This window comes from Macaca nemestrina, chromosome 20, assembly GCF_043159975.1.
Source record: "Macaca nemestrina isolate mMacNem1 chromosome 20, mMacNem.hap1, whole genome shotgun sequence".
Taxonomy (NCBI): domain Eukaryota; kingdom Metazoa; phylum Chordata; class Mammalia; order Primates; family Cercopithecidae; genus Macaca; species Macaca nemestrina.
In genome coordinates, this window is record NC_092144.1 from 66,034,172 (window position 1) to 66,057,433 (window position 23,262).

The 23,262-nt window shown below is 42.1% G+C and overlaps 2 protein-coding genes across 2 annotated transcripts in view; one reads left to right on the top strand and one right to left on the bottom strand.

Annotated features, from left to right (window-relative positions):
* Window positions 1–2,703: 2,703 nt before the first annotated feature.
* On the top strand, window positions 2,704–9,489 carry LOC105488144 (ret finger protein-like 4A). The gene is made up of 3 exons (XM_011751976.2): window positions 2,704–2,971; window positions 7,944–8,238; window positions 8,740–9,489. Exons 1-3 carry the CDS (start codon window positions 2,960–2,962, stop codon window positions 9,345–9,347), a joined length of 915 nt encoding a protein of 304 aa, XP_011750278.2. The 5' UTR covers window positions 2,704–2,959; the 3' UTR covers window positions 9,348–9,489.
* A 3,322-nt stretch (window positions 9,490–12,811) lies between these two features.
* LOC105488143 (NLR family pyrin domain containing 11) overlaps window positions 12,812–23,262 on the bottom strand; it is a 38,269-nt gene continuing 27,818 nt past the window's right edge. Inside the window, exons 7-10 of the mRNA XM_011751975.2 lie at window positions 19,972–20,142; window positions 16,569–16,739; window positions 16,154–16,324; window positions 12,812–13,264 (exon numbers count right to left, since the gene is read on the bottom strand). Coding sequence (XP_011750277.2) covers window positions 13,018–13,264; window positions 16,154–16,324; window positions 16,569–16,739; window positions 19,972–20,142 — 760 coding nt within the window. The 3' untranslated portion in view covers window positions 12,812–13,017. The remainder of the gene's footprint in view (window positions 13,265–16,153; window positions 16,325–16,568; window positions 16,740–19,971; window positions 20,143–23,262) is intronic.

The following is a 23,262-nucleotide window of genomic DNA, read 5'->3' on the forward strand; positions in this document are numbered from 1 at the left end:
ACATAACACGAACGACATATATAATTATAAATGTATTTTCTAGTAGCCACGTAAGAAAAGAAAAATGAAACGGGACTAGTTAATTCTACTCACACAGTGTCACCATTTCAACATGCAATCAAGTTTTAAAGGTTCTCAAAAAGATAGGTTACATTTTATTTTTTTCGTTATGTCTTCAAAACTGAGTGGGCATTTTATGCTCTTAACACATTTTAATTCAAATAAGCCTCACTTCAGGTGCTCAGTAGCCACGTGTGATTGGTGGCTGTTACATTGGGCACCTCAGGTATAGACCCTTTCACCAACGCAAAGCCTCCTGGAATCAAGTCCTTTATTCTAGCTGGTCTTTCTTTTCTTTTCCTTTTTCTTTTAAGACTTCGCTCTTGCTGCCCAGGTTGGAGTGCAATGGTGCGATCTCGACTCCCCGCAACCTCTGCCTCCCGGGTTCAAGTGATTCTCCCACCTCAGCCTCCCAAATAGCTGGGATTGCAGGCATGTGTCCCCATGCCAGACTCATTTTGTATTTTTAGTAGAGATGGGGTTTCTCCCTGTTGATCAGGCTGGTCTCGAACTCCCGACCTCAGGTGATCCAGCTGCTTCGGCCTCCCAAAGTGTTGAGATTACAGGTGTGAGCCACTGTGCCTGGCCTGTAGCTGGTCTTTCAAATATTAGAAGTTCATGAATGTAAGTCATTTATATCTGTACCAGCCTGGGCAACATGGCCAAACCATGTCTCTACAAAAATTAAAAAACACTATCCAGGCATGACAGTGCATGTCTGTAGTCCTAGCTACTTGGGAAGCTGAGGCAGGAGGATCGCTTGAGCCCAAGAGTTCAGGGTTACGGTGGGTTATGACCATGCCACTGCACTCCAGCATGGGTGACAGAGTGAGATCTTGTCATTAAAAGAAGAAAAAGAGACGAAGCAAAGATAAGTATTGGAGAGAATTTGGGGAAATGGAGGCATTGTACCCTGTGAGGGAAAGGAGGCCGTTGTATTCTTTTGGTGGAAATGTAATTAGGGTAGCCTATTAGTGTAGTGGAATGTGTACAATTACGTAATTAGTGTACACTAATGTAATTAGTGTAATTAGTGTGTGGAAAACAGTATGGAGGTTTCTAAAAAAATTAAAAATGGAATTACCATATAACCCAGTGACTCTACTATGGAATATATATTGAATGGAAATTAAACCAGTATATTGAAGAGATGTTGCTTCATGTTTATCGCAACATTATTTGCAACAACTAAGATACAGAAACAGCCCAAGTGTTCATCAATAGATGAGCGAATAAAGATTATGTGATGTGTACACAACGGAATATTATTTATCTTTAAAAAGGAGACAATTCTGTCATTTACAACAACATGGGTGAATCTAGAGGACATTATACTACGTGAAATAATCAGACACAGAAAGACAAATACCACATGATCTCACTCATAGGTGGAACGTAAAACAAAAAAAGTTCATTTCATAGAACCAGAAAGTGGCTTGAGCTTCCCCGGGGGTAGAGTGAAGAGGAACATTGGGGAGGTGCTGGTAAAAGCAAACATCCCTGCAAGCATTTATCTTTTGTGTCACAAATAGCCCGATGACACTCTTTACATTATTTTAAAATGTGTAATTCAGTTATTATTGATGATAGTAACCCTGTTGTGCTATCAAATAGCAGGTCTGACTCATTTTTTTCTATTTTTTTTTTTTGGTACCCACGATCTGTCCCCACCTTCCCCGAATTCCCCTACTATCCTTCCCAGCCTCTGGTAACCAACCATCCTTCTACTCTCTAGATCCATGAGTTCCATTGTTCTGATTTTTAAAATTGCTTTCTTGAAGCTTTCAGTGAAATCACTTCCTTCCTCAACTTTAAATAATTCTGGGGCTGGGCTTGGTGGCTCACGCTTGTAATCCCAGCAAGCTTGTAACCCTCGACCTTTGGGAAGCTGAGGCGGGCAGATCACAAGGTCAAGAGATCGAGACCATCGTGAACAACATGGTGAAACCCCGTCTCTATTAAAAATACAAAAATTAGCTGGGTGTGGTGGTGCACACCTGTAGTCCAGCTACTGTAGAGGCTGAAGCAAGAGAATCGCTTGAACCTGGGAGGTGGAGGTTGCAGTGAGCTGAGATTGCACCACTGCACTCCAGCCTGGGTGACAGAGCCAGATTCTGTCTAAAAAAAAAAAAAAAAAAAAAAAAAAAAAAATTCTGATGTTATTGCTCTATATTCCCAATCTATGGGACTATTTTCAGAATATTCCTTCCTCTCTTTTCAGAAATGCTTCCTCTGAGTGCAAATTATCCAGAATAAAGAACGGAAGTCTTTCTCCAAGGACAGGCACCGAAGGGGAGGCTTTGTTTAGACAAATTAGAACACACCTGTGAAGGCTGCGGACATCAGGGGTATGAGAATTTTGAGGAGGGAAGATGGCTTCAAATGGGGATGTTTTCCAGACTAAAAAGACATAGGGCCCAAAGTAGTCGGAATGGTTGAATTTTAGATTATGGGACAACAAGACTTCTGATGGAATTATGATGGTCATTATTTGGAAATATGACACAGCACTAAGAAACGTGCCCAGTTGGAAACATAGTAAAAAACACCCGTGACCTACCTTCAAGTTTTCATTCCATACAGCTGATTATGACTTTGATTCTGAAGTTACATTAAAAAAAAAACACATGAAAAACTTTTAAAGTCAGCTCTTTGGCGACCCCATCAGGATCTTCACATAATTGCCAGAAACAGTCATTCCTCACCAGAAGTGGCTGGGGCGTTTTGCACTAGGGATACAATTTTTTCCTCATCGGAGAAGCCCCAGACTGTCCACGTAGACAATTTCACTGATACTACAGATGCCGTCATACTGCCATCTCAGGTCCGGGAACACTGTCCCTGTAACTATCAACTTGGCTTTTCCTGACTGACACTTCTCTACACAGAGTTTGTTGCCATGACCAGCCAGGTGAGTTCTTCCTTATGGTTAGGGTAAAAAAACCAAATGAGGGGTTTCACAAAGGAGAGCTCCTAGATTTGGTCAAGCAATCACATTGGGCTGGACAGGGCTACCCTGCCTGGTTCTGAGTTACCCCACCCATGGCCTGGCTGGACTGGCAGGGGGCCATGTGCTGGGGAGTGGTCAGAATGGGGCCAGAATGTTCAGGTTCACGGCAAATCTTTGTGCCCTAAAAATGCTGATGTTGAGAGAAAGAAAGATGGGTTCTTCTTACAAACTAAGCCAAACGTGGATGGTGAGAAGCACTGAGCTTCTCTTTGTTGTTAAAGAGGCATCTGCCTATGACATTGGATGGGGCTCTGGGATTGGAAATCACTGGTGCCAACCATGTAAGCCTTGGGTTCTATGACACACGTGTCGGGACAGGGCATGGAGAACGTAGCCCTCCTAAGTGGGATGCTGAAAGACAGGTTCCTTCACACACAGAAGGCCCTTAAATTACTGAACTGAGAATGGGCAAGGAAAACCTTACCACCGTCCCAAGGGAAGTCAGCAGAGCTGTTTTCTGGGCAAAGATCCAATTGGAAAAAATGTTAAAAGTAACTAACACCCGAAATCAATCCCATGAGTGTGCTGGGAATCCTAATATGCCATTCTCTAATTCTTAGTAGAAGAATTTCTCACCCAAGGCATGGGCATAAATGCAGTTTCATGAAAAGGGGTATTTTGGGAGACTCTGCTCTAGGTAAATCATTCCACTGGGTTAGAGTTTTCCACAATTGAGGTTCCTGCTGTTCCCAAGGAGAACATAAATCCTGCTCATGATTGCCTCAAAATAAATACACGAAAGAAATGTTAGGGATTCATGTCCCTTGAACAAGAGTCCACAGAGTTGACAAATTGGAGAATAATCCCTCCCAAAACTGTGAGGACATTTTAAAAGGATTTGTAAAAAGAAACTAAACTTATTAAAATAATGAGATATGAAATAAATATCTCATATATGCATATGTTGTGTGTGTGTGTGAACACAAACATATGGCAGGTTGCTATAGCTCCCAATCAATAAGGAAATGCAATGTGCAAGGATTTGTAATAAAATATGGGTCACAATGTAGAGTTGTGTGTTTTTACATTTGCCTTCTGAGACCAAAGGAATTGAGAACTGGGTATGTGCCTCGGCTTAGGGTTTAAAATAAGAGTTTCTAGCAAACACCAGGAAACGATTCCTGAGAAAATGATTAAATGAAAGACCAATTAATTTAAATATCTAAATGTAACCAAGTCCCCTTCCATACTACCCCCAATATGCTAATTTTGCCTTCTCACTGGTCAAAGCCTGAGATTCATCCAATATCAGGAACATTTTTGTACATTTTTCAAAAGAGAAATGAATCTAATTTTATATATGTGGCGATGTATGCAAAGTAGTAAGATTATAACACTATCTTTTACTTTAATGTTGGATAATCTCAGTAACAGAAAAAACAGTTACTGAGATTATTCGCTGACTGATGGCCAGTCAACAGTTTTGGAGTTTTCATATCAGATTTCTAAATGAGAATTTTCACACTATGGAGAAAATTGCTTTGTGAAGGACTGTGGTCTAGTAAGTGTGATTTTCATAAAGGTTTCTAAACAGGTTTAACTGACTTCCTTGATTGAAACGTGAGGAGATTTTGCTTGATGATTAAAAACTGACACTAGTCCCATACATTTTAGAAGAATTAATAATGTTGCTCAATGTTTAAAAATTCCAGTTGCTTCTTACCACCAACAGACATAATATTCAAGATCTAACCTAAAAGGATTATATGGCAGTATTTTGTTTATATTAATTAGAAAAAAAATCTCAAGATACAATCATCTCCTTTCACTGTCGGGAAAATCTGATGCCAAAAGCATAAAAAGTTCTCACTTATGCCAGAATTAAATCAAAGCTAATTGGATTAAAAAGGAGGGACAAGGCGGGAATAAGGTGGGTGAATAAACTCTCTCCTATAAAAGCACCCTGTAGGGCATTCTGTCTCCACATTTCAGTTGTACCTGGAAGAATTTGGAAACCAGAAGGGACCCTATAGGGGAAGAGGTGAGTTCAAGCCTGTGGAATTTATTTATATGACTCAGATTTCTGCAAAGGACAGAAAGAAGAGAGTAGTCTGGGAATGAAGTAGTTTCCTAATTAAGTAAGTGTTGTCTGAGGCCAGCTGCATGCCATGAACATTGTATAAACCTGGGGACGCTGGGACCTCTATTCCTACTGCAGTAGGCAGGACTTTGATTTTCTCTACCTGGGCTCAAAGCAATGACAATCTTTCTTGAATGTCATCAGAATTTGGCAGACTTCATGAGATGGTGCATAGAGTTTCTGCCACTGACTCATTGAACCCCTCAGATTCTGCTATGGATTTTATTTTCCAAACGTACCCTCCCTCTGGCGTCTGGGAAGCACCATTTTGATTCCACTCTTTAATTTTATGACTTCAGTGTTTTTAGGTTCCTAGTAAGTTAGATCATTCAGTATTTATTGCTTTCTATCTGACTTATTCCACTTAGCAAAATGCCCTCAAGTTTCATCCATTTTTAAGGATGTATAATATTTCATTGTATATATAGCACAATTTCTTGATCTATTCTTCTTTCAACATTATCGAGTAGAAGGGATTCGCTGTCCAATGCTCTAGGAGTGAACAGGATGACATGGGGATTTTTGAGAAAAGAAAAACATTACATTGAAATTCAAATCCCACGGGGACGGGAGTCAAGCTCTAATCTGTCGTCTCATGCTGGCTTCACATCAGCATTTATTAGAAAACGTTCAGAGGGCCTGGCATGGTGGCTCATGCCTGAAATCCCAGCAATTTGGGAGGCTGAGGCAGGCAGATCGCTTGAGCTCAGGAGGAGGAGACCAGTCTGGGCAACACAGCGAGACTCCATCTCTCCAAAAACACAAAAGTTAGCTGCGTGTGGTGGTGCAGGCCTGTAGTTCCAGCTACTTGGGGAGGCTAAGGCAGGAGGATCATCTGAGCCCAGGAGGCTCCAGGCTGCAGTGTGTACAACATGCAGTGGAAATTTGGGCTGTGATGTCAGCAAGCTTGTTCTGCACAGACTCCAGCTGGCCATATTAATTCCAGTCAATTTCAGCCAGTTCTTTTGTTTCCTAAACAATGGGAGTTTCAGTGTTTCAGCAAAGTTGTTTCTTTTCTTTTTTTCTTGTGAGACAGGGTCTTGCTGTTGCCTGGGCTGGAGCACAGTGGTGCGATCTTGGCTCACCGCAGCCTCTCTCTCCTGGGCTCAAATGATCCTCCCACCTCAGCCTCCCGAGTAGCTGGGGCTACAGGTGTGCGCCACAATGCCCGGCTAATTTTTAAAATTCTTCGTCGGATGGGTCTCATTATGTTGCACTGGCTGGTCTCGAACTCCTGGGCCCAAGCAATCCTCCTGTCTTAGCCTCAGAAAGTGCTGGAATTTGCAAGTGTGAGCCACTGCAACCAGCCAAGTTGTTTCCTTTCTTATCTGCCATCCCATACACTCAAACATTTCTGTTACTGGTTTCTTTAAGAGTTTTTTTTTTTTTTTTTGAGATGAAGTCTCACTCTGTCACCCAGGCTGGAGTGCAGTGGCGCGATCTCAGCTCACTGCAACCTCTGCCTCTTCGGTTCCAGCGATTCTCCTGCCTCAGCCTCCTGAGTAGCTGGGACTACAGGCGTCTGCCACCACACCTGGCCGTTCTTTAACTCTTTAGGGCACAATTTCACCAACAGAAACTTGGGTCGTTTCCATGTTTTGGGGATTGGAAATAATGCTGCAATAAACATGGGAATGCAGATATCTTCTTGACATAATTGTCTTCATTTTCTTTGTGTGTATACCCGGGAGTAGGATGGCTTGATCATAGGGGAGTTCTATTTTTAATATTTTGAGGAATCTCTCTACTGTTTTTTATACTTGTAGTACTAATTTACATTCCCATCGATAATGTACCAGGATTCCCTTATCTTCACACCCTCAGCCACACTTGTCTTTCGGATCACAGTCAAATTAACAGATGTGTGGTAATATCTCATTGTGGTTTTAATTTGCATTTTCTTTATCATGTGTGAAGTTGAGCACCTTTTCCAGCACCTGTTGGTACATACAAACACATTCAAATGTGTTCTTTAGAGAAATCTCTATTTGGGTCCTTTGGGCATTTTATTTTAGTTTTGAGACAGAATGTCACTCTGTCGCCCAGACTGGAGTGCAGTGGCACGATCTTGCCTTAGCTCTTTGTAATCAGCATGTTAGTGTTAGGGTTTTTTTTTTTTTTTCTATTATGAGTTCCTCATATATTTTGGATATTAACCTAATATCAGATACATAATTTGCAAACATGTTTTCCATTCTGTTGGTTTGTCATTGTCTCCCTTGTTTCCTTCACTATGCAGAACACTTTTTGTTTGACATAGTCCAACTTATTTTTGCTTTTTGTGTAATATAATGCTGTAAGTTTCATGCCACATCCAGGCGGAACAAGTACTATGCCATGGGGGTTTTTGAGAAACGAAAAGCTTTATGTTGAAATTCAACTCCCAGGGAAAGTATGAGGAGTCCAGCTCTAACCTGCTCCTCATACTGGCTTCAAATCACCATTTATTAGAAAATGTTCAGAGGACCTGGCATGGTGGCACGTGCCTGAAATCCAAGCACTTAGGGAGGCTGAGGCAGGTGGATTGCTTGAGGTCAGTAGTAGATCAGCCTGGGCAACATAGTGAGATCCCATCTCTCCCAAATACAAAAATTGGCCAGGCTTATTATGGAGGTTGATGGTCTGCAGTGCTGACCAATATAAACATAATGTGATCAACATACATAAGGATAAATTTATTGTCTAATAGCCACATAAATCAAGCAAAATGGTAAAGATGAAAGTGTCCCAAGAAATTTACATGAGTCCCATTCCACTCATGTAAAATCTAATCCCATGCCTATTTATTCCCAGGCAGTGGCCATGGCTGAACACTTTAAAGCAGCAAGCAGTTGTCCTGTCTGCCAGGATTATCTTGAAAACCCCATGCACCTGAAATGTGGATACATCTGTTGCCTCCGATGCATGAACTCACTGCGGAAGGGGCCCGATGGCAAGGGGGTGCTGTGCCCTTTCTGCCCTGTGGTCTCTCAGAAGAATGACATCAGGCCCGCTGCCCAGCTGGGGGCGCTGGTGTCCAAGATCAAGGAACTAGAGCCCAAGCTGAGAGCTGCTCTGCAGATGAATCCAAGGATGAGGAAGTTCCAAGGTAAGGAATCTGCACTACCTGCTCCAAGCCCATAAAGGGCCTTGGAAAAAGGAGCTTTTAAATGTCTTTCCTTTCAATACGGGCATCAGCTGAAGTCTACAACCTAAAAGTTTGTGATTCCAAACATCAACTGTTGTCAGCGCTCAGTATAGATTTTCGCAGGATCTGTGCCAATTGATAATTATGAGAGCAAACTATCGTCTCCTCCTTCATCCATCCTATATACTAAGAGGGAGAAAAATCTTTAATCAAAATATTGAATAACTTAAGAATTTTTACTATGACAAAGGTGGGCTTGTTGCAATTATATTCATACAGTCTATATGTAAAATTTGACTTAATCAGGGGGCCAGGGAAATTCCTAAGGAAAAAATAGGATCTGAGAATGAACGTGGAACAAAAGAAGTGGCAGTGAATAAAATCTTTGGGTCTGTGCAGTAGAAGGGCAGAGGGAGTCTTTAACGTACGTCTTTGCTGAACTACTGGGTCTTCTTTCCACAGTGGATATGACCTTGGACGTGGACACAGCCAACAACTATCTCATCATTTCTGAAGACCTGAGGCGTGTCCGGTGTGGGAATTTCAGACAGAACAGGAAGGAGCAAGCCGAGAGGTTCGACTCCGCCCTGTGCGTCCTGGGCGTCCCTCGCTTCACTTCCGGCCGCCATTACTGGGAGGTGGACGTGGGCACCAGCAAAGTGTGGGATGTGGGCGTGTGCAAGGAATCTGTGAATCGACAGGGGAACGTCGTCCTCTCTTCAGAACTCGGCTTCTGGACTGTGGGTTTGAGAGAAGGACAGATCTACTTTGCCAGCACTAAGCCTCTGACGGGCCTCTGGGTGAGCCCCGGTCTACACCGAGTGGGGATTTACCTGGATATAACAATGAGGGTCATTTCCTTCTATAATGTCGGTGATGGGTCCCATATCTTCACATTCACTAAAATTTCTGCTACCGAGCCACTGCGTCCATGTTTTGCTCATGCAGATACAAGTCGTGATGATCACGGATACTTGAGCGTGTGTGTCATTAATAATAGCATTGCCAGTTCCCCAGTTTATCCTGGGCATGGCAACTACACACTTGAACACAGAAAACATCCACAGTAAGTGGCCGTGTGCTCGTGACCAAAGGCGAGAACTTCTCTGCTTAGTCCACTTATGGTTCAAAGGTATGGAAGAAAAATGTGGGTCTTTCAATGAATTCTGAGCTCTACTTGTATTGCTGATGAAAAATTGCATATGGAAATATAGTGTCTTTTTTTGTAACTTATGCTTATGTTTCTTTTACAATAAATGTTTAAAATTTTCAGATGAATTTGCAAATGTTTTTCTTTTGCTTTGCTGTAAGATCAAGTAAATGTGTTATGGAGGTTATAAACTATATAATAATATAAATGTGACCCCCCCAAATTAATTGACTTTCTAAATGACAAGGAAACACTGCCTGTTAAACTGGTAAAAGTATGTGCCTGTATATGTTGTTTTACCCAACAACTGGAAAACACATTCATCTCCAGTACACATTGAACATTTGCTAGCATAGACAGATGTGGCCATAAGACAAATCACATTGACATGGAAAATTGAAATTATACACACTGCTCTCAAATGCCAACAGAATTAAATTAGAAATCAGTAACAAGAAAAAATCTGTAAAATCTCCAGACATGAAAATTAAACATCTACTTCAAAATAAAATACAGATCAAAGGCAAACTTATAAAGGAAATTATAAAATACCTTGAGCTAAATGAAAGTAAATGCACAATATCACAAAATTTGTAGATGTAGCTGAGGCTTAGAGGGAAATTTATAGAAATAGACACTGATAAAATCAAGGAAAATACCCTCCTCATCCGTGATCTAGCTTCCATTTTTAAGTGAGCAAATGCAGTGGCAAATTAGGTACAAACAATACAAAACAAAAAACAAAAGACTACAGTAGCAATCAATGAAACAGAAAATGGATAAATGTTCTGTAAAATTTAAAAAATTTAAGACCTGTTTTTTCAGGATCAAAGTAGTAAATCTTCAGCTAGAGTGAAGGAGAGAGGAAGGGATGAATTAAAACAATGAGTAAGCAAGAGAAAAGGAAGACAGGGCAAAATCAAAGAGGTAAAGAAAGAGGAGACAGAAGCCCTTTGTGATGGCTCATGCCTGTAATCCCAGCACTTTGGGAGGCTGAGGAGGGAGGATTGCTTGAGCTCAGGAGTTTCAGACCAGCCTGGGCAACATAGCAAACCCCATCTCTACAAAAAAAAAAAAAAAAAAATAGCTGGGTGTGTTGGTTTGCACCTGTGGTTTCAGCCACTTAAGAGACTGAGGTGGCAAGATTGCTTGAGCCCCAGGAAATTGAGGCTGCAGGGAGCCACAATCATGCCACTGCACTCTGGCCTGGGTTACAGAGTGAGACCCTATCTTCAAAAACAGAAAAGAAAATGTGACATATATACACAATGGAATAGTATTATCCATAGAAAAGAAGAAAGTCCTGTCATTTGCATCTACAGAAATGAACCTGGAATACACTATGCTTAGTGAAACATACGGCCAGAGAGACAGAGGTATCATACGATCTCATTCACATGGAGAATCTTAAAAAGTGATCTCACAGAACTAGAGAGCCAGACCGGGTGCAGTGGCTGACGCCTGTAATCCCAGCGCTTTGGGAGGCCGAGGCAGGTGGCTCACCTGAGGTCAGGAGTTCAAGACCAGCCGGCCAACATGGTGAAACCCCGTCTACTAAAAATACAAGAACTAGCTAGGCATGGTGGTGCACACCTGTAATCCCAGCTACTCGGGAGGCTGAGGCAAGATAATAGCTTGAACCCGAGAGGTGGAGGTTGCAGTGAGCTGAGATTGCACCATTGCACTTCAACCTGGGGGACAGAGTGAAATTCTGTCTCAAAAAAAGGAAGAATAAAAAGAACTAGAGAGCAAAATGGTGTTACCAGGGGCTGGAGCTGGGGCAGTGAGGAGGGAGGGTTAGGGAACGGTTGGCCAAGATACACACAATTTCAGCTAGGCAGGAGAAATAAATACAACATGGCAACAATAGTTAATATATTGTAATATTCTTGAAAAATGCTAAGCGAGGCAATTTTCAGTGTTTTCATAAAAAAGATGACAACTTTGAGGACATGCATATATTACCTAACTAGATTTATCCATTTGGCAATGCATCTACATTGCAAAACACCATGATGTAACACAATAATTACATAAAATTATTCTGACAGTTTAAATAAAACAAAATAAGAATCAAACTTTACATGTTAAAGATGTTCCATTTTACCTCAGTGAGATCTCAAAAATTTTAATAAAAAATAGTTCTGTTGAAACTCTCTCGTGAATTTTCCTTTCAGTTATTATACTTCGTTGCCCCTAAATTGCTTACTGGTTCCTTCTTAAATTTTCTCTTTATCCATATTCTCTATTTGATGAGGAGTTATTCCTCTGGTTTTAGTTCTTCTGCCCTTGGTTTTCTTGAGTTCTTTGTGCATATTTAAGACAATTTAGTATTTGGAGAGGAAGCCCAACGTCTTGGCTTGCTCATAGTGTTATTTTTTCTTACAACTATTATACTTCCTTGTGTGCGCACCTCATTTTTGTGTGAAAAAGATGCTTGGCTTGAGCTCCTGGCTCTATGTGGGACCAGAATGCTCAGGTTTACTGTATATCCCTGTGTCCTAGAAACACTGTCAAAGGAATAAATTAGGACAGTCTCCTTAGAAACTGAGCTAAGGATCACTTGAGGTCAGGGTTTCAAGACCAGCCTGGCCAACACGTTGAAACCTCATCTCTACTAAAAATACAAAAATTAACCGGGTGTGGTGGCAGGCACCTGTAGTCCCAGCTACTCGGGAGGCTGAGGCAGGAGAATTGCTTGAACCCGGGAGGCAGAGGCTGCAGTGAGCTGAGATCGCACCACTGCACTCCAGCCTGGGCCGCAGAGCGAGACTCCATCTCAAAAAAGATTTTCAGCACGTAAAGACCCTAAAACCTACCCAATCTGAGTAGGTATCCCCTCACCTATGGAGGCCTATTAGGTACAGCCACCAGATGCTTAGCCATGGGGCATGGTAAATACAGTGTCAGGGTTGGAAACATTATCAGAGGATGCCCAGTTCGACTCCCTGTTCTGAAAGAAGGTGAAAAGGAGAGGCTTTTTCTGAGGCCACACATATCTTACATTTCTCCACAGCTTAGAGAAGTCACCTTCACCCCATGGAACACACACACGTTTGTGAGCAGAGCTGGCTGAGAGAGAGGGAGATACGGAAATGAATGCCAGTTACGGTGTTAGGTAGATCCGGGATGAACATGGTGCAGCAGGAATGCAAAGGCAGGAGAGAAGACGAGATGAGGATTTCATTTCAGAGGATTCCTAGAGATACCTGCTAACAACTCTCCCTAGACCAAAACAAAACCAATAACGAAAACCAAAAACAAAACCAGCAAAACCACCAAAAACCAGAACAAAAAACAAGCAACAAACAAATAATGAAAGGATCATAGTTTCTTTCGTGTTACTTCACAATGCCCACTGATAAAAGAATCATGTTTCACACTTTTTTCCAATGCATTTATCGTTTATTACTTTATATAATCCTTTAAATACTCTTGAGAGAGTATAGGAATTTTAAGAAATGGTTGACTGGATCAAGGTCACACACACACACACACGCACACCCCAAATAGGAAAATTATAGCCTTAATTCTCTTTCACTCCAGTCATGGTAATAATTTATAACAAATACGGTTTATGTAGAACATGATCAAAGGGGTTGCCTAGATGCTGTACTTGACATTCTCATGGCTGTAGACATTCTGGGAAATTTAAAAAACATGTAATCCAAATTAGAATTAGGTATTACTGAACCCGGCTGAGAAGCAGGTATCACACCAATTTCTCTGCCTTCCTTTACAGACCAAGTTTCAGACAGAAAGATCAAATTGGGTTTTCTTTCCTTTACAGTCATCACCATCCGCCGGGTTTCCGCGCTCACGTCATTTAATGGAAGCCTGAAGGAAAACAGAGGGCGAACTCTATTAATGCTACGTGTGAGGTCTCGGCTTTGTTGCATCAATGACTAATTCCCCACATGGCATCCTTTGGGCATTCTTGGGAGTGTCTCAAGCCATCTGAGGAAACAAAAATCTGCTCCAGACTAAAAACCCTGAGAGCGCGATTTCTCTGTTAAGTATTAGAACATAAGGGAAGATTTCCATTGGGAGAACCGTTTGAAGTCATATTAGCAGTAACCAACACTACTGTGTGCTCAGTGCTTTACGTGCATCTCACATTACATCCTCACAACGGCGAATGCCATTCAAGACTTTATAGGTTCCAATACTGAGGGGTCAAAGTTTCCAACTGAAATATGTTTACAGACTGGACCCAGTGACCCACATCTAATCCCAGCATGTTGGGAGGCTGAGGCAGGCAGACTGCTTGAACTCAGGAATTTGAGACCAGCCTGGGCAACACGCCAAAGCACCATCTCTACCAAAGATATAGAAACTTAGCCAGGTGTGGTGGTGCGTGCCTGTGGTTCCAGCTATTTGGGAGGCTGAGGTGGATTACTTACACCGGAGAGGTCAAGGCTGCAGTGAGCCATGATCACACCACTGCTCTCTAGCCTGAGAGAACAAGACCTTATCTCAAAAAAAAGAAAAAAAAAATTTACACAGCTAGAGAACAGAAGCACACACCACCGCCCATGCTCACGTTTCTTTCTCCAAATCAAAGAGGGGGATTCAACCACTTATTTTGTGTCCTCTTTATATGTGAGTGTCCCAATTAGCATGTAGGTACAAATACCTTTATAACCTGAAATATGGTCATTTCTGCAGTTTACTTTTGAGCACCTATAATATTGAAACAAAAATACCCCTGGTCTCACGGAGCTCATGTTCTAGTGGAAGGAATTAGATAATGGAATAAACGCATTAAACATTTGAAGGTGAAAAGAGTCCTGGGGGAAAATATAAAGAGAATAAGCAATTTGGAAAATTTGTAACGTTTATGGATTTTTCCATGCATCTGAAAGTTGGACTCAATATCCACGTTTATGAAAAAAATCAGCATTTGGAGATGACAAGGGAAAATAACTCACAGTAGGGCCTCCAGCGTATTGAGTCTGGGATCTCATTTAATCTTTAAGAGTTCTGAGATAATTATCCCCATTTTCCATTGAGAAAAATTGGATATGAGTGGGAAATGAGTTACCCCGCCTATATTTTATCAATGGGTCACCAGGAAGCTTATACTTAGTCTCGAATGCTCAGTAACCTGAATATGGTTTTCCTTTAATAAGGCAGGTAGAAACAGAATGCTAGATATTGCCAGATGTTTCTATATATGTGGACAGTGTGAATGGAAACTGATAGGCAGCTTCTAAACGGCTTCTAACAATCCTCACCTTGTGTCAATCATACCCTTGTATCATCTTCCCCTCTAGCGTAGGCAAGGCCTGTGATTTGCTTCCTTGGAGAAAGAGTCTCCCTCTGTCGCTCAGGCTGGAGTGCAGTGGCGTGATCTCGGCTCACTGCAAGCTCCGCTTCCCAGGTTCAAGTGATTCTCCTGCCTCAGCCTCCTGAGTAGCTGAGATTACAGGTATGCACCACCACGCTGGGCCAACTTTTATATTTTTAGTAGAGATGGGTTTTCACTATGTTGGCCAGGCTGGACTCGAACTCCTGACCTGCCTCAGCCTCCCAAAGTGCTGGCATTACAGGCATGAGCCACAGCACCTGGCCATATTTGCTTCTATCCAATAGGCAAATACGGTGAGATGCCACTTTTTTGGCGGGCCCACATAGAATTGCTACTTCTGCCTTGCTAACAAACTCACTCTATTGCCTTGAAAAACTTGACAAAGGGTTGCTGTTCACGAGTCAGAGAACAAGTCTGTTTGGTGATTCATTGCCGATAACTGAGGGCCTCTTCCAGCCAACAGCTGTCAAGGGACTAAGACCCTTAGCCCAACAGCACTACAGGAACTGAATTCTGCCAACAACTACATGATCTTAGAAGCAGGCTTATTTTTCCTTTTCCAGATAGACCTTCAGATTTGACCCTAGCCTTGGATGACATCTTGGCTGCAGCCTCATGAGAGATCCCAAGGACGACCAACTAAGCTGGGATTGGAGTCCTGACATTCATAGACTGAGATAATGTGTCATTTAACCCCCAAGTTGGTGGTAAGATACTTGGCAACAGTTAGCTAACACAGAAAGGAGGAGGACTTTCTTTATGAGAGGAATCTAATGGATCTGGAAACATGAAATAGCAGACTGAGAACTGCCTATTTTTCTTCTCTGGTAATGAGGGGCACATCCAAGTGGAGGAAAGAAAATAGAAAATATTCAAACATAGAACCCTTTTTGTCTACGTCAAGTATAATATCAATTGTCATCTTTTACTCACCATTGAATATGCCCTCTGCTTTAAGAACTAGGCATACATTTTCAATCTCCCAAAATGAAAGACTTCTTTTTTTTCTTTTTTGTATTTGAAGTTGGCAAGAGGGTTTCTCATCATCTCATAAGTCCTAGACCATCTCAACACAGAATTTTCCCCATCACAGATGGGCGCGGTGACTCGTGCCTATAATCCCAGCACTTTGGGAGGCCAAGGTGGGCGGATCACAAGGTCAGGAGATTGAGACCATCCTGGCCAACATGGTGAAACCCCGTCTCTACTAAAAATAGACAACATTAGCCGGGTGTGGTGGCAGGCACCTGTAGTCCCAGCTACTTGGGAGGCTGAGGCAGGAGAATCACTTGAACCTGGGAGGTGGATGTTGCAATGAGCCAAGATCAGCCTGGGCAACAGAGCAAGACTCGGTCTCTCAAAAAAAAAAAAAAAAAAAAGAATTTCCCCATTACCAAGGAAAATAAGCAACTTACCCAATTACCTGAAGTACACATTCTGGGAGGATCAAGCTCTCAAGAAGTTTTACAACTCCTTCATCACCCAGTTGATTTTGAAGTATGTTGAGTCTTTCTAGTGTTTTGTTGGTGGTAAGAACAGAGGCAAGAGACTCACAGCAGGCACCGGTTAACATGCACTCTTCTAGCCTGTAACAAAGACGCACAGGTAAGATGGGGCCAAATCCTTGAGGAAAAATGGCAGATGAGATGGGCGAGAACTGGACGTCTACTAAATCCCTCCCCTTACGAGTTTTGGGCAAAAGAACTAACTGTGCCATAACAGCCCCATTTCAAACATCCGAGGTATCGTATTTCCCAATCCACTTCCTCTTGTGCTTTACTTCAGCTGTTCCTAGCTAAAAACAGGGATCTTTCTCCACCAGGCACTTACCCAATATTCACCAACATACAGTCGGGATGTCTCAAACCACCACATAGCAGCTGCATTCCTGCATCTTCTATGCTGTTGCTCCCAATCTCCAGGCTCCTTAGTGTTTCATTAGTAGCAATAACTATGGCAATATATTGACAGATATCGTTGGTAAAGAAACAGCCAGACAGACTGCAAAACAGAAACACGAGCTCGAGTCATGACCACCTGTCTCCAAAGGTTTATTTCACAGAGTGTTAAGCATTCTTGGACCCGTCTTGTGACATTCATGACTAAGGGACTGGTTACAGAAACAAGAGCAGTGTTAACATCTGCGGGTCACTTATAACATACCAGGCATTTTTCAAAACTCCTAATGCACATTAAACTCGCGATGATCACAAGGCTCTTATCCTGGTTTTACGAGCAAGGAAACTGAGGCCAGGATGTTTTAAGCATTTTGTCCCCGAAAGCCACACACATTCAACCGACACCTTTGCGAGACTGAGCTTGAATTCTGAAGAATCATGTTAGGCAACCTCCTCTGAAATTCACATTTCTACCTTTCAGTACTCACGTCAAAAATCCAACATTGAGAAGGGCGAAATACTTTCTTTCTAGAAAGAGAATTTTACCAAATGGTCCTTCCTCTCAAAGCAAGCCAAGTACTCACGATTGTCCATGTTCTCCCATGTGACGTGCTATCTTGTTTTTCCATTCACATCTCCCCCATTGTCTACTCCTACAATCCTACTTCGTTGCCTCACCACACTGGCTGGTCTTCATGCCGATTCTCGAGCATAGTTGGCTGTTTCTGTGTTAACAGCTCTGCACTGACTATTCATTCTGCTTGGAAGCCTCAGTCTAGTGATCTGTATGACTCCATCCACAACCTTCTCCAGGTCTTTGCTCAAATGTCCCCTTGTCAATGAGGTGACATTGACCTTGCTTAGAGATGGCCACACCCTATCCTTGCACTCCCGATTACATACCCCTAGTATTGAATAAAAAGTTTCCATAGCACTTTTTACTGCCTGATATGGGAGTTGACAATCTTTGTCTATAAGGGGCCAGATAATAGTTTAGGCTTCACGGGCCATGGTGCCTTTGTCACATCTACTCAATTTTGCCATTGCAGCACAAATGCATTCATGAAACACATGTAGATGAATGGTTATGTTCCAGTACAATCTTCATAAAAACAGGCAAAGGGCCAGATCTGGCCCCTGGGTAATGTAATTTGCTGACCTCTGGCCTAACAATAGGTAAGTTTCTTATGTTTTCTTTCCTATCTCCCCCAGTGCCAATACAAGATCCATTAATACATGGATATTTATTCTGTTCACTGATGCATCCCAGCCACCTAGAGGAGTGCCTGACATTTAACATACACTCTACCTTTGTTATAGAATGTATATTAAATAATGAATAATCAAATATTAAAGCAGATTCCAGAAAATCGTATTTTCCATTTAGTAGTTATAAAAGCTGGGTAGTACATGTCTGTAGTCCTAGCTACTCAGGAGGCTGAGACAGAAGGATCACTTGAGCCTAGCAGTCAGACTGGCCTGGGCAATATAGCAAAACCCTGACTGTAAAATATATAGGACATTAATGATGTGCCAACCATATCCATCCTTTCAAACTTAGAGGAAAATAAAGGCTGATAAATAATGCGGGGTTTCACATGCCCTATGGGAGCTCATAGAGGGGGTTCCTATCCAGATTTGGGTAGGTAATAGACAAAATGGACAGTTATACTTAAGATAATTCTTGAAGGACGACAAAAGAATATATTTGGAGTCTACAACAAGGATCAAACTATGGTCTGAGAGCCAAATCTAGACTTTGTTTTTATAAATAAAGTTTTATTGGAACATAGCCACACCCATTTGTTGACATTTTTTCTGGCCTCTCTTGAGCTATGGAAGAGTTAAAAATAGTTACGACAGGGACATTATGGCCCACAAAGCCTAGAGTATTTACTGTCTAACCTGTTATAGAAAAAGGTTTCTAACCCCTCTTCTACAGTATGAGTGAATTTGTCTCAACCTACTAAGTACAAACTAAGGGCCATGGGAAAAAAAGGGAGGGTGGGTTATATTATTTTCCCAAAGGCAGTTTTCCCTAAACTACCTTGCCAAAGGAAGCAAGATTCTAGAAAAGAAAAGATATCCCTAGAATTTCCTATTTTACCTGCCCATTTGTACCAAATGACAATGGTAACAAGGATTTAACTTATAACTATGAGGCAGAAATAAACTTAAAATAAGATACCAGACTGCTGAGCATATTCTTATACAGTCTCATAAGCACCTCAGGAGCTCACAAGCCATAGTGTTGCTATTTTATAAACAGGAGATGCTTTTAAGATATCAGTTTCTTGTATTTGAGCCAAAAAAAAAAAAAAAAAGACATTTGAGGTAGAACATTTTCAAAAGAGTTCAAATTAAACAACTCCAACGATTTTTTTTTTTTTTTTTTTTTTTTTTTTGAGACATAGTCTGGCTCTGTCACCCAGGCTGGAGTGAGTGGCTGGATCTCAGCTCAATGCAAGCTCCACCTCCCGGGTTTACGCCATTCTCCTGCCTCAGCCTCCCGAGTAGCTGGGACTACAGGCGCCCGCCACCGCGCCCGGCTAGTTTTTTTGTATTTTTTTAGTAGAGACGGGGTTTCACCGTGTTAGCCAGGATGGTCTCGATCTCCTGACCTCGTGATCTGCCCGTCTCGGCCTCCCAAAGTGCTGGGATTACAGGCTTCAGCCACCACGCCTGGCCTCCAACGAATTTTTTAAACAATTTTTTTCAGGCAAGTGGGAGGCTCATTACTTCTGAGAAAATATGAGAAGTTTGATTATTCAGCATCATTGATGAAGCACACTCAGAAAGCTGTAGTGACTTGTTACATATTTTTTCCTGGAAGTTGCATCAGAAGCCATTGCATCATGCCTAAGTTAGATGTCTTTGGCCAGTACCAGGGGCTTGGATATGGCCACCTCCCCCAGCGCATCCCTTTTCCAATAAAGCTATTTCCCAACAAAAAGATGCCCCTATGATCGCCCACCCCAAAAGATTCACTGCCTCAGACATTGTAAGCCAGGCCAGGGCGGGATCTTTGGGTCCCTTCTCCTGTGGCATTTTCCCATCCTATGTCCACCTGGGAGCAGGGGGAGGAGCCTGGTCCAGGCACCCTTCTCTATGTGATAAGGATCAGAGATTTTGTGAACTCTGCTCCTTCTGAGCTAAAAGGTGTCGCCAACGAATCTCAGCGTGCTTTCATGTCGCCTATCTTGGAGAGCCCGTGCTCCCGTACCCCTCTCACCCATGATGCCATCATTGGAATCTTATCCCTGTCACCAACCCCACCACCCAAGGCCTTACTGCAGCAGAAACACGGTCATCCAGGACAACTGTGGGAGACTTACTACAGCTCCTTTAACTGACAGGTTGGAAATACCAAGGGAAACGTCACATGCAACACTCCGTAGTTTTGTAAGTGATTCACACACAGGTCCAGTTGTTTCAGAGTTCGGCCGAGCAGAAGCACCCTTCCCAGGGAGCTGCAGCATTGTTCAGTGAGACAGCAGAAGACCAACCTGCGTGGGGACCACACACACACACACAGGAGAGTGAGTCAGTAACGCAGTGTGAGCGCCAGACAGGGAGCATCTGAGACCACCCACCCCACGCCCACGAGCGCCTCGATGCCCTCTGCTACCATCGCCCAAAATCTCTACCAATGACTTTCTTATTTGGAAAAGGAGATTAACAGTACCCCAAAGAGTGCAGAGGTCAACATATAGAATGGATAATGCAGAACAGGCCATGAGAAAAATCGAACTCCAACTTCCACTAATGGAATAACCTTATAGAAGTTACTTCTAGAACTTGGAGTCTTCCATTGTTTGATAAAGTATATTTGGATCAATTGAATCCTAAGATTTTTCAGTTTTTTTTTTTTTTTTTTTTTTTTGAGACAGTCTCGCTCTGTCGCCCAGGCTGGAGTACAGTGGCCGGATCTCAGCTCACTGCAAGCTCCGCCTCCCAGGTTTACGCCATTCTCCTGCCTCAGCCTCCCGAGTAGCTGGGACTACAGGCGCCCGCCACCTCGCCCGGCTAGATTTTTGTATTTTTTAGTAGAGACGGGGTTTCACCGTGTTAGCCAGGATGGTCTCGATCTCCTGACCTCGTGATCCGCCCGTCTCGGCCTCCCAAAGTGCTGGGATTACAGGCTTGAGCCACCGTGCCCGGCCTGATTTTTCAGTTTAAAAACTCACAATGAAAGAGTTACTTTGTTATTTATAAGTGAATATAGGAACTGTTGAAGATTTTTTAAACTAGGAAAAAGTAAAGACAGACAACACAGCAGAAGCCCTTTTGTAAGCCCATTTTGTGGTATCCCGTTTTGTCTGTCCAGGTTTAGCTTGGTGCCAATACATGGAAGTTTATTCAATCCTAATCTGGATTTCCAGCTTCTATTTTTTTCCATTATTTATTTTTAAATAATTTTTTAAATAGAGATGGGGGTCTCACTGTGTTGCCCAGGCTGGTCTTGAACTCCTGGGCTCAAGTGATCCACCTGCTTTGGCCTCCCAAAGTGCTGGAATTATAGGTGTGAGACACCATACCCAGCCAATCCTCTACTTTTTTTAAACCGTTTTCTGTTTGCCCTGGGAATACTGCACTGTCAGGGAGCTGCACTTTTTTCTAAACAGGGGATGGGCTAAAAAGTTGGAAATAGGCCAGGCACGGTGGTTCATGCCTGTTATCCTGGCACCTAAGGAGGGGGAGATGGGAGGATCACCTGAAGTCAGGAGTTCAAGACTAGCCTGGTCAACATGGTGAAACCCTGTCTCTGCTAAAAATACAAAAATCAGCCAGCGTGGTGGCGCACGCCTGTAGTCCCAACTGCTCGGGAGGCTGAGGCAGGAGAATTGTTTGAACTGGAGACACGGAGGTTGAAGTGAGCCAAGATCTCACCACTGTACTCCAGCCTGGGCAACTCTGTCTCAAAAAAAAAAAAAAAAAAAAAAAAAAAAAAAAAAAAAAAAATTGAAAATAACCAATTGATTTGTTGGAAATACTGAATCTTGGCTCTGGTATGGGAACAGGGTAGACTAGACCAGAGGTTGGCAGCAGAGCAAAGCTGGTCCCTTCCTGCTTTTGCATAGCTGCAAGCTTGGAACGGTTTTTGTGCTTTAAAATGATTGGAAAATGTTTATGTAATTCTATTAATTTGGGTTTGACAAGTGAAATGAGCTATGTTTTCCTTTGTATACTGATGTGTGCTTAAATTAATATGTACAAGTTAAGACTAAGAATGAGCTGGAGAAGTTTCCCTGTTGTCCTCGTAGAGACCAGTACTACCAACTCATTTGCATACTATTTTCCAGCTGTCAGATTTGGTCACGACCATAAATTTGGCCTTTTACAGGCATTTTCCTCAGACTACTGATTTCTTTCATGTTTAGGCTTAGAAATTCCTTGCCTACTTAAAATATGTTACCAAAACAAACAGTTTTTGCTTAGTATATCGGGATTATTTTAAATACAGGTATGAACTATGAAAAACTCCACACCCAACAATCTAAGGTGATAAAAATGTTCTAAAAGTTGTATCGTAGTATTGTACAACTCTAAACACACATTAAAAAAACATGAAATGTGTACTGTAAGTGGATGAATTTTCTGATATGTAAATTATACCTGGAGCCAGTAATTAAAAAAAGACAAAATCTAGCAGGAAACAAAAAACTTGTAGATATGACATGAAAAAAAAAATACCTACTTGGAGTCTGATTATTGAACCAATGATCTGTCCTTTTCATGAGATCTTTTACAACAAAATTAGCTCATATTGACAATTACTTACTGCATTCATCTGGGGCCAGATAGATCCTAGAACAATTTGAGATTTTAAAAATATGGCTGGGACTCTGTCTCAAAAAAAATTAGAAAAAGAAGATAAAAACATATATAATGTGATATTATATAATATGAACAGGAGTTTGTGGTGTTACCCCGCAATCAAACAAGTATTTTTACAGGAAATATACAAAGAATATTATATCAGTTTGTGTGTTTTGGAATCTAGCAAGTCCTAAAAAGGGGCTAAAGGGGGCCAAGATAAAGGGGGGCCAAAAAAGGGCAGAACAAAAACAAAAGATGACCTACTGCGTTCTTATCTTTTTGGAATTTGGAATTGTGAATGGGGAATTGTGTCCTTAAATACACTGAACTGCTTACTCCGTTTTGTTTTCTGACCATGTTTTACAGATCTCCACCCTTCATTTTTGTACCTTTATGCCTCAGTGTTGCCACTTTTTTGCTGTCTTTCATTGTGTTTGCTGCGCCCCAACCTTATGGAAGACTGCCTTTTTTTTTTTTTTTTTTTAGTAGAGACGGGGTTTCACCGTGTTAGCCAGGATGGTCTTGATCTCCTGACCTCGTGATCCGCCCATCTCGACCTCCCAAAGTGCTGGGATTACAGGCTTGAGACTGCCTTTCTAGCAACTTTCCCAGAGCAGAGACCGAACTTACCTAGGAGTAACCCACAGGAGGTATAGATACAGGAACAGCCTGTCTTCCACCTTCTTGAAAGGAGACTCAGGGGAAAAAAAAAATCCTATTTCAAGGCAATCTAGCACCACACCTTTCCTTTGCTTTCGTCCTTGTGTTCTCAGTTACATCTCATCCCACACGACACCCAGTTCACG

Coding starts and splice junctions, on each gene's coding strand:
- LOC105488144 (XM_011751976.2), top strand. Junction 8,239..8,739: donor AAGGATGAGGAAGTTCCAAG/GTAAGGAATCTG, acceptor TTCTTTCCACAG/TGGATATGACCTTGGACGTG.